Consider the following 12,429-nt stretch of genomic DNA (forward strand, 5'->3'; position numbering starts at 1 on the left):
ACTTTGAGAAACGGGACATTTTAGAAAGGAAGAGTCTGTATAACAAAGCTATACCCGTAAGCGAAGGTTGCCAGATTAGTCTCTCAGATTGTGCAGGCATTAACAGGCATGCCTGCATCATTGCTCTTGAGAATATAAGTTTTGAACTGTATTACAAAACAGTTTTTATGATATCTTCAATTTTCAGATGCTTATCAGCCAGGACTGTCAATACTTTGCAAAGTCTATGAGGGATGTTCTTAAGCCTGAAATTACTTCTGATTAAAAAGAGAAACATATACAATTTACAGCAAAGGTGTGCAGAAGTGAGCTTAAAATACAGTTTGACATTAAAAAAAAGCTTAGCCTGAATTGTTGATGACTAAGTTATTATGTTTCCATACATTTTAGTCTACAAATTATATCATGACGCTTCAAGATTTTTTTTTATAGTTACTAACTTGTCATATACTCTTGTTAACGTTATGTTGCTATGTTAATGTTATTAGTATAATTACAGCTAGTAGAAAATGCTAACAATATCACAAGCTAAACAGAAACTTATTCTGAGCTCTAATATACATTCAGTGGAAATATAAACCACAGACAACCTAAAACTGAAAAGCAGATTACATTTATTTGTCAGAATCACATCCAGAGACTCAAACTAATGCGGCATGTGAACAGATGACAGTGGCGTACACCAAGGTATTCTCGCATGTATGAATTCTAAGATGTGATTTATATACCACCATTTATTTTCATTCCAGTATCTGTCGTATCCCCTAATGTTTTCCTGTTTATGCAAGTTTTTCCACCAGCACAGAAAATGTTTTCTTTAATTAATGTCAACAAACACATGAAGTACATTTGCTGCTGTTACGTCTGTAAAAATTGTATGGTCACTAAAGAATAGCTAGGAATTTTATACGTATATATTTTATTCTAATAATAAGTTATCTGAGAACTTTACTGTGCAAGTTTCGTTTTCTGTTATTTTTTTGAATTGGGTATCTTGATTGAAGTATTTGCAGATAAGAAAATGACTCATCCTTTGTTATTTTAAAATTCCAGTTAGCGTAATTTAAAACAACTACTGACCTGTAAAAGAAGTTCTCCACACGTTTTTATCTTGTATCTCCATGTTGACAATACACATGCTGTTACTGTAATAATTTGCAGGTGCACTTCAAAAAGAACAGAGCATAGGTATTCCCAGGACAGATAGAGGGAGCTGTATCTCCAGTTTTACTCTTTAAAGAGACAGCTAGAAACAAGGTGTCAAGTTTAAATTTGCAAACATAAAAAAAAAATTAAATTAAAAAACCCCTCCAGCTTGCTTTTGACTATTACTACCAACCAAATTAGGCTTTAAAAGCATCGGGAAAACTACAATTTGCCCAAAGATCAAGGAACAATGAAAAAGTTGTCTTTTTTTTTTTTTATATATAAACATAGCTATGTCAGTATGGTAAGACATTCAGGCAACCAATCACTTGCTCTGTTTTTTTAGCTTAGATTTTCCATGAACAAGTATTTGCGCCTTTTTCTGTGGTGTAATAGCAATATTGAAAAACATGGCATGTCATCGGTAAAATATGTCAAAAAGAAAAGTATTAAACAGCATTAATTCTAATAAAGTTGGATGGACAGGTATTACGGTTTTCTGAAAAAGAAAAGCCCTTCCCTCTCACTCACCCTGGGATAAGCTTACAGAGGATTCAGAAAGGTAAACACAATTCTAACTGCAAAGGAGACAGAGGGAAAAACATACAGAGCTGGATTTAGAAGCATATATACCTTCCCACCATTACCTTTGATTACGCACGAGAAACCATGCTCTGCATCCACGTGCGGAGATTGAGCTATCACTGCTACTGCTTATCCCCAACCAGGTAAAATTTGGCAATGAACGGAAAAGTAATAGAATATTGCATATACGTACCTGAAATGTTGTTAAAATTGGATGTCAACTTAACCTCATCATAAATTGCATTTTTTTTCTATGGTGCTCAACTTTACTGCTTATTTCTTTTTAATTAAACGTATTTTTCTCATCTCTCTTCCACAGGGGACGGGAGAAGGGGAAGGGAAGAAGTTGTTCTACATTAATTTAAATTATTTGCAAGATTCACTGTAGCACTGCGGTCTTAATTAATCCACAAAATCCTGCTTTAATTCCCATATACCTCAGGTGTAAAAAGGCCTCCACATTTCATTATACTTCTGAAAGACTTACTTATAAATATAATTGCACATTATTCTAAGTTACAGATTAGTTTTAAGCAACAGCTATATGAAAAAATGAATGTATAGATATAAAGACCGACTCCCATACTCCACTGAACAGTGTTTGTAATCCTGGTACAAACGGTCCTAATCCTACTGAAGGGCTCTTCCTGGAAAGATTTTGAGGCCTGAACCCTTTCGTTACCCTTGCTAGAGGTAAAGATGTTAAGTAAGACGGGCAGCAACAAATTGGCTGACGAGTTCATTACTTCTCTGTTTATTCAAATCCATCTCATTTTTCAGCAGTACTCTTGTACAGTAATACTCCAAACAATGAGTCAAGACTGATATCTAAGTTATTTTAAAATTTAAATTAATCAAATAAAATCACCAACAATCTGCATCTGAGAGTGCTTATTGCAGTCATCCCACCCCTGCATGTCACCTTCCTCAGGGCACAGTCCCTCGTGTTTCCTCCCTCCTTGTGCTGTGACACTATTTAGGCACATACACTCTCCAATTAACACCGTGTCTCCTCCAATACAACGAGTAATATTACAGCAATTATATGAATCATTAATAATCATAGAAACGCTACTCTAGAAAGAGGCGTGCAAAAAGTCTGATACAATAGCTGTTACGAGAAGAGCCGCTTGCTAATAGTGTTTACCAAAGTCAGCGTTTTCCCCGTTCATCCTACATTAGGAATCCTCTCCTTCCTACTTCCATCTATCAAATACCTCAACAGATCTCTACAAAAAATGATGTTTCAGACTGGGATTTTTCCAAGTCAAGTGGCAATCTCAGCAGATGAGACTATAAAAGACTACTGAGAAATTACTCAACTGTAATAGTTTAAAAAAAAACCACTCTATTTTTACTATTAAAACCCTACTCACAGGATAAGTGTCTCATTTTCAAAAAATTATTCTACGCAAATCTCTTCAGCAGGTAGGTACTTTCGACAGCATACCAACTCTTTACATTCACTTGGATTAACCAATTAAATCACACTTTCAAATAACTTCAATATAAAGTATGTTTATAATGCATACGAAGAGTCTCACAGCTGTTTGTTATCCCTTTCAAATTTTTTCCACACCCTTCTGAAGTACTAACATGACAGGATATACACTCTAGCAATATGCTCTGCACGCATGTATTGTTTGGCAACACCATCATCTCTCCAAAACTACCACTTGACCTTCTCTACAAACATTCCGCAAGTTGGATGTATCCACTCTTCCCATCGTGTACAGCACCGTGGTATTGCCATACTCCTTGTAAACGTGGTCTACCATCTTTTTCTTTCTTGATATTTAATCTTGCATTTGGCCGTACTAAAATATACATTGCTGAGGTTAAACGGCAAGTTTTTAGAAATGATACACAATTTGTATTTTGACAGCATGACTTGGTTTTCAGCAAGACTAATATTCCACCAGATACTGTCTCCTTCATAAATACCATTTTTGATTATGGTAAAAATATGTTTAGTTTTCCTAACAGGTAGACGTGTGTCCTGGTAAGAATATAAAGAGCTAACACCCTTCACATAACATAACTTCACCTAGTAAATGCTTAAAGAAACAAGAATACTTTGACTAAATATAACCAGAGGTTTTTCTGTGGAAACCAGAAAATTATTTTTTCAGTCAAGCAGTGGTTAAAATTCCAAGACTCTCCATACCGCAAGTCTAAAGCTGAAAGTGAGAAGACCCTGAGAGGAGAGAAACGGTTCCCGTAAAGAGAAGAGCTCAATGACTGATGCACTGCCATGGCTGTGCAGCTCCAACCTAAAGGCAAAATCTCTTACTTTTCCTAACCGAGGGAGCGTATTTAGGAAAACTGACACACAGTCATTCAACTATCACAAGAAACTGTGCCTTTGAAATCAGATATGAGAAGTGTGGAATTTAACCATTGTTTTAAGCATAAGGAATTTTAATGCTTTCATATAATTTCTGGAATACTGATACTTAAACTGGACGTTCTTTTCCTGAAGTGTGTTCCTGAACAACGCACGGCATGGCACTACAACTCTTCTAAGCCTATGCTGGGGGCACAATTTTGCCAGCCTACAATTGGAGTACATTTCAGTATGGAATCTTAGCTAAAAATAACATCAGCGATTTATATTTAATGTTTGGATGAAAAACCGTCTATTTCGAGCACAGTCTGTTGTCTCTAAGATGTCAACAGTAAGTAATATTATTTGAAGTGGAATGTTGTATTTAATATTTAATAGCATGTATAATGAAACTAGTGGAAAAATATTGAAATTGCAGAAAAGTATGAAGTGTCGATCATCACTTGACTATTATTTTAGATTAGCAATGGATGTTATCATGTGCGTACATAAGAATACATCACATGACTTAGCTTTGCCAAGAAATTAAACAATATTCAGATATTTCAATAGACTGTATATTATAGGCAGTAAACCTAAATTTCTACTTGTTTGTGTCAATATGACCCAAAAAACTCCCGTGAAATAATCATTTACATCAACATAAAGAGGATGCTTGATGAAAGTCAAGTCTGGAATGGTGCAGTCAGTTCTCTTTCAGAAGCTAGTGGAGTAATCACTTAGCTCAGAGTCAGAAATTGCAATTTTTTTATTCTACCAGCCAAGTTTTAGATCCATCACAAAAGAAATCATGCTACTGATTTGATTATCTAAATAGAGACTTTTCTGCCTGAAGAGATGAGTCAGAGGTCAAAAGAAGTTGAAAAACTTACACTACATTCTGATAATTTTTAACACACAAAGACCACAAAACAGTAAGATAAAATACAAACCTAAAGCTAAGTCCAATTCGTGTTAACTCACTAAAAAATAAATTATGTTACATGTTTTACTACCTAGTATAGCATCCAAATAGGAAACTGGTGTTACAGTGGGCTTTTTATAAAAATAATTCAATACTTACTTAAGTAGCACCTCTATATAAATGATCACCAGCAAAGGAGAAGACTTCATAACACCCACAATACCCCTTTTTTGGTAGGTTAATTATAATTCCATCAACACATAAAAGCTGTACTTGATCTATGCACAGAGGTTAAGGCCAGAAGAAGAAATCCAAATGATCAAGCAAAAATCTTCTGACTGCTTGCTTGTAGTGTCCAAGTGCAAACAGTGGTCTTTTAAGTATCTTTTTTCCCTGTGATGCATTTATTATTTAGAATCCATAAAAATTAAATAACCAGAAGATCGCTCAGATGTAACTATATAGTTTTTTTTAAAAAAAGGTAAGAGCCCATTTACAAATTCCTGGACAGAATATTAGATACTGATATGAATTTATTTAAGAACTAGCTCTTATCCCACAGGCATTCAGACAACAAAGCAGTTGAGATACAGAGACTTCTATATCATGAATTCTTAGGTTAGTTTAAACTTACTCCAGACTAAACCAGCCATCTGACTCAGGTGTGTGAAATCCACCCCCACAAAAATGTGTCTGTCTCAATCAGCTACTGAATTTAGACTGTTAATGGCAGGGTTTTGAATTTAATCTAAAGGAAATATGTAAACACATCACACCTGCAATTTTTATAAACTTTGGGTTTTATGTTCTTTCTAATAAGATGACTTTTCTGTATAATTAGTGGCAACCACATATCTACATTTATTTTACCTTTTGATCTACACTACATCATAATTAAAAAGAAGCACAAAAGTAAGAAAGAAATGTTTTCTAACAGCCTTCATTTTATTTTTTCAGTTTGGTACTATCTGTCCATTTAGCCTTCTGGAAAACAAAATTTAAGGAAATTGTACAATTATATAGTCATATATTTTCTTTTAGCGTTTAATAGCAGCTCTTAGCTTGGCCGACCTTCCTCTTGGGTTTGTTTGAATATCCTTGGCCTGGGGTGTGAGAACTTTTTTCTGTATAAAAATCCACTTAGAGTTGGATTTTCCATGGGGAAATTCTTGTGTATCTTCCTCTGTGGAGCAGTTTTTCAGAGCCTGTCTTATCTTCTGCCTTGAGCCAAGATTGTGCTTTTCTGTCATGTCTATTCCATGAAGAAAACGTTTGATAATACGATCTTCTAGAGAATGAAAGGAGAGGGCTACAAGGCGACCCCCGGGTTTCAGAAACTTCTCAGCTGTCTTCAGCCCTATAAAGAGTTCATGGAGCTCATCATTCACAAATATTCGCAGGCCTTGGAAAGTTTTGGTAGCAACATGCGTAGGTCTCTGAAGCAAGTCTCTTCGTGCATAAAGCGCTGATGCTGGAAAAGCACCTGTCGAATTTAAAAGGTATATGTTAATATCTTATTATTTCTACATTGCTATCCTGACATTAATCCACTCATGCATGATGACTTTAAAGGAAAGCATACTTACAACTGAACCCTGAATGGTGAGCTTCCTTCTTTATAATATATCTTTATTTTCTGCTTTGAATTCACATTTCTGAAAGTGAACCCTATGAAACTGATCTCGCTTGTGGCTGGGTGTTGGGTTTTTTTCCTAGAGTCTTTCACAGAAATTCCTTCCTCAAATGCTTCACAAAATTAAAATATGTAATGATGGCTGAAACCAAAATCGGGAAAAAATGAAGATGTGCCAGATAAGGCCTATACCTTACAGCTCAGTGTAGTCAATGTCAGTTTCTCTATTTGTGGTGATTTGTTTCATGCTTTTAAGGAAAAAAAAAAATTAATATATGATGGACACACAATTCCAACTGCTTCTAGATAGTTATGTGTTTCTCCACAGCCAGAGATAAGATGAAGACAATGTCTACCTGGTGATAAGTATCTTTCAATGAATTACACAAAGCTTAAAAGAGGCATCCTTCTTCGGGGATAAAAATTGTTGACCACTACACCTGTGCTTCTTCAAGCATTCACAAAATTACCTGGAGAAATTTAGACATTGTAGCTGACACTGTTGCTTTTTCAGGTGCCTAAACAGCAGAACATCTCAAGGTATGAGTTTGTTGCACAAAAAAATTCACCAGATTAAGTAATTTTGACTAGATGCACAAAACTCCCTCTTCCTTTTTCCAAAATTCGTATGAGTTATACAAGTCTCTGTAGAGACTGAAATTTTGATAGAAACTTTAATATATCATTATTTAATGTATTTTAGGCTTGAATCTTCATTATCTGAGTATAGAGCAAAAAGCTAGAGAAGCCAGATTTGATGGATCAAAGGGACTAAAGTGCAAGAGTCTTACAAGATCTGTGAAACCTGAGTAAATTTATAATCTATTATGTAAGTGAGCACAGGAGTCTGGCGAAGAAAAACGGAATGAATAATGCTAGCCCATAACTGGAAAGAATTATTTTTCCAAACAAGAGGGCCCATTAGAGATAAGGCGATACAGCTGGCATGTATGTATTAAAATGCCTTGATTCCATGCCAGTGCTAAACTGCAACATAATAAAGCTATGGGTTTGAAGTAAATGCAGTTCATAATCAAGTAATTGATATTCTACATAGTGGAGTAAAAGAAGGGAACGTGGTACCTCTGAAACAAGTTGATTCACATTGTGTAATTCACGTTTATGCATGTGATTAAAGAAAATTTAACAGAAATAGCATAATCTAGTATGTTGGCACAAAATAATTTATTAGTGGAATTCTTAAGAGTTTTACAGGTAAGATTTTACTTATGTCAGAAAACGTAAGTGTTCAGCATCACAAACAGACAAGTAATCACCAGTGTTCAGCAAAGCGAGAGGCCAGTAATGGCATTTAAAAATTCAACCATTATTTAAAAAGTTATTATCGTGTATGCGATGTGCCTCACGTGTTTCTGCATACTCAATTTTCACAACTACGTTCCCTACCTCCTCTGACTCCAATGCTAACAGTGCCTGAATTAACTGAAGAAACTCACGGTAGCCACGGCTGTTTCCTGTTCCTATAGTCTGAATCCTTCAAGACAGAAAGTGGCAACAGGATCAACTTCTCCTGACACAAACTACTGCCCAGGAATTTGTGGCTTTAAAGTCTGTTTCACAAAACAGAGTAAATAGGTTTAACCTGTGTGAGCTAGGCTCCTTCATCACTTAGAAACTGTAGAAAAAGTTACACTAGCCAGCTAACATAATTTCTGTTTCTGAGAACACCACGTTCTACACTTTCTATAAATCATAAAAAGAATATACAACTTCATTGTAGGAGTCACAAAGCCTGTTTTGATGAAAGAGCTGAACTAAAAGAAGAACTCAAACGGCTCAGAAGGTAAGATGTCCCAAGAAACCAATGGACACCAAACGTGTACTACCTGGCACAGTATCTGTTTATACATTTCTTTACTTATCTAAAAATCGATTCTTTGAAAATGGAATCCTTAAAACAGCCATTGACTGCCATTTATGTGTGAAGAAAACTGTCTCTTAATGCATAACTTAAAGGAATGCTGTGCTGAGCAAAATAAACAATTTTCTTTAAATGGTTGACTAACAGCTACAAAGCCTAGTTGTATGCTCAGAACTCTTGCATAGTTATTAACTGAAAGAGCGGGGTTTAAAAGCAGCATATAATGTACCCAAAAATATCACAGGACATGCATGTTTCCATAGCATGCACTAAGTGGCTAAATATACATAGCTTTGTATTCTCCATAAGACCTGTCTTAGCTTTCTAGTATAATAGAATTTTTCTTCAATGGAATTTGGAATTTAACCATTAGCCTTTCGAATTAAAAAAATACTGTTTTTGTGAAAGATCTCACACAACAAATCTATCTCTTTTTCTAAGTCTCCATTTAAAAACCACTGAAAACGTACCTCACTCTTCCCTTCCCCCTTCCAAACCCAAGCCCGCCGCTGCCATGTTCACTTTACTGAAAGCAGTTGTAACTGGAATGAGAACCCACTGTTCCCTTACAAAATATGAGCTACTAACAAGTTAGTGGGTTGGAAAACAGGGTGCATTTTATCAATTCTACCTCTACCTCTTCTACAATTCAATTGTTCTACTATTGGCTTCCTGCAGCACCTCCTTTCTCCTGCCACTTGCTGAAAAACTTACAGCTCTGACTTCAACAGGACCAGTTTGCTACTTTCAGTTTTGGGCTCTTACCACCCAGAGCTGGTGTTCACCTCTCAAAGCAGATCCAGATTTTTTAACTATCATATTTTAGCAGCCTAAGTATTGCAGCCTTAAGTATTTTAGCAGCCTAAGTATTTTCTAAAAATACTGCTGGTTTTCTGGGGATGATCCATTTCTGATATTCTAAGAGTATTCCAGCTTCCAAAAGCATCACAGATAAAAATGAAGCCAACCCACAAGAGTACAGCATGTAATTTAGGCACAAAACTGAATGTGCTTCTTGACTGGGACCTAACCATAAAAACAGAATCCTAGAATGAGATCCTTTGTTTAAATTTCCACACTCAATCGCACTGGAATTTTAGTAAAATACTGGAAGATTTATCTTCTGGGTCACCAAAATATCTTTTACTTACCTGAACAAATAAGGACGATATAAAGATCTACTTCAAAACTGGTTTTGTAAAAATTTAAATCGAATAGAATAGTATAGTTTGGGTTGGAAGGGACCTTTAAAGGTCACCTAGTCCAACCCCCCTGCAGTAAGCAGGGACATCTTCAACTAGATCAGGTTGCTCAGAGCCTCATCAAGCCTGGCCTCGACAACAGAGCAACCCGTTCCAGTGTTTCAACATCATCATGGTAACAAATTCCTTCTTTATATCTAGTCTAAAACTACCCTCTGTTACTTTAAAACCATTACCCCTTGGCCTATCACTACAGGCCTTACTAAAAAATCTGTCCCCATCTTTCTTATAAGCCCCCTCTAAGTCTCTTCAGTCTGGAAAAAAGATGACTGAGGGGGGATCTTATCAACACTTATGAATAGTTAAAGGGTGGGTGTCAGGAGGATGGGGCCAGGTTCTTTTCGGTGATGCCCAGCAACAGGCACAAACTTGAGCATAGGAAGTTCCAGCTCAACATGAGGAGGAGCTTCTTTCCTTTGAGGGTGGCAGAGCCCTGGCACAGGCTGCCCAGGGAGGTGGTGGAGTCTCCGTCTCTGGAGACATTCAAACCCCACCTGGACACGTTCCTGTGCCACCTGCTCTGGGTGACCCTGCCCTGGCAGGGGGTTGGACTAGATGATCTCCAGAGGGTCCCTTCCAACCCCTGCCATTCTGTGATTCTGTGTGAAAAGCCACAATAAGGTCTCCCCATTTGTATGGGGAGGTCACTCTCTTACAGTGGGAGGGACTTTGCTCCTCCAGTCCCCGTCTTGCAGTCCATCCACTTGAGAGGTATAGGAAGACAGGTTGACAGTGAAGACTGAGGCAAAAAAGTTGTAGGCTACCTCAGACTTCTCCTCATCCGCTGTTAACAGTTTGCCAGCCACGTTCATTGGGGGGGTACACTTTCTTTGACCTTCCTTTTCTGGCTGACATACCTCTAGAAGACCTTATTATTCTTTGCGTCTCTTGTCAAGCTCAGCTCCAGCCACACCTTGGCCTTCCTGACCCCATCCCTACACAACCGGCAGCGTCCCTGTACTCTTCCCAGCATATCTGTCCCGGCTCCCACTGCCTGTGCATTTCCTTCTTACCCTTTATTTTGACCAGCGGGTCTCGACTAGGCCATGCTTGTCTCTTGCCTTCCTTTCCTGATCTCTTACGCCTGGGGTCTGATAGACATGACATGCTGATATCTGGTCAGATTTTTAGTAATCTGACCGTGAACACCGGTATTTTGCAATTGCAATGCTGAATAGATAAACAAAAGAAATGAGATACTCAGGCTACCAGCATGACCAGGACACTAACAGGTCTTTGGAAGGTTCTTCCATTTGTCCTGCCACGGTTGTTGAGTGCAGTGACTTCCTACGGTAATCGGCAATTAACCGTGACATTAATTTATTTCTGTGAATAAATTTATCACACAGTGAAGAAAATAAATTAAAACCCAGATACATTCTGTAAGTATAATACAGCCTTACATGCCTCAGTTGAACATCCATAAAGAGAACTGCAGGTCATATATATAATGGTACAGAATACTAATATTCAGGAAACTGGTAAAGAAATGCAGTCATTTTGCAGCTTTATGCAACCAAAATCCCCCAAAATCAAACCATTTCAAAGTTTAAGGACTCAACTGGTCTGTCTTCAGAGACTGGGATTAACTAATAAATGTAATCTGTGGTAGTAATTTGTGTCACACTGGCCTTCATCGTTTTAGTAAAGGCAGTAGACTTTGATCTGTGTTCCAGGGGTGAAAAATTTTCCTACCCCACCCTTAGTCCTCTGGTATAGTTAAATAAAAACCTATTTGAGCCTTCTGCTAAGGCATAAAATCTCTCACCCAGCCCCCTCCGATTACCATGGCACTAAAAGAAAATCCTTCCTGGTAACAGGCTGTACAATGTACAAAAATATAAAAAAAATCTGTATGGGAAGCTTGTAAAATGAATTTCATTCATAAAAATACCACACTTCTGGCTAGATGACTGGTTTGAAATCCCAGGGAGAGAAATTATCATTTTTAGTTTGGGATGCCCTGATGCTACTTACACTTTTAAAAATCTAATAGATTCACATGTTGAAATGTATCGAAACTTTAAAGCTTGTGAATGAAATTAGCAACGTGTTGTGCCTGTCAATATGAACTATTAAAGTCCCCAGAGTGTATGAGAGTGGGAGAGTTTAAAAATTAATTCAGATCGTGCACCTGTTTGCAGGAATCCGTCTGTTGAATTAGCGTTGCATTTAATAAGTTTCTGTGACGCAACTAATGTCCTTTTGTCTAGGCTCCCTCAGTACAGTGTTAATTCTCACCCATCTGAAATTCAGGCAATATTACAAATTCCAAACTGATAATTAAAGTCTATAAATGTGAACCAATCTGAGTGAGGCTGGCTTTACCCATTAAAGTTCTTTTTAAACTTCAAACTTCTTTCATATCTTATCATCAATTCCTTTCAAGTTAAATCTGAATGATTACATGATCTCAAAATGATCTGTGAATAGATTACGTATCTAAACAACACTGAGAAAAATTGAATTTTGAACAAAACCTAACAGATATCAAGGACTATTAGCCACTGAAAAGAAAAAAAATAGATCATCAGTTGTACAGAAAAAGCATACTAAAATTCCATTCTAAAAATGTCACTATTTTTAACCAGTTTTCCTGCACATCAAGTTAAACCTGTTTTTTCCAAACGACTCAATGGGATACAGCAAAAGCCATCAGGAAGTGATTCT

General features: G+C 36.9%; 1 protein-coding gene across 5 annotated transcripts in view; it reads right to left on the bottom strand.

Annotated features, from left to right (window-relative positions):
* Nucleotides 1-591: 591 nt before the first annotated feature.
* METTL15 (methyltransferase 15, mitochondrial 12S rRNA N4-cytidine) overlaps nt 592-12,429 on the bottom strand; it is a 107,162-nt gene continuing 95,324 nt past the window's right edge. For all 5 annotated transcript variants that reach the window (XM_074586252.1, XM_074586253.1, XM_074586251.1 and 2 more), the window contains exon 6: nt 592-6,465. In XM_074586252.1, the coding sequence (XP_074442353.1) occupies nt 6,020-6,465 (446 nt within the window). In that variant the 3' untranslated portion in view covers nt 592-6,019. The remainder of the gene's footprint in view (nt 6,466-12,429) is intronic.

Source organism: Larus michahellis, chromosome 4 (assembly GCF_964199755.1).
Source record: "Larus michahellis chromosome 4, bLarMic1.1, whole genome shotgun sequence".
NCBI lineage: Eukaryota > Metazoa > Chordata > Aves > Charadriiformes > Laridae > Larus > Larus michahellis.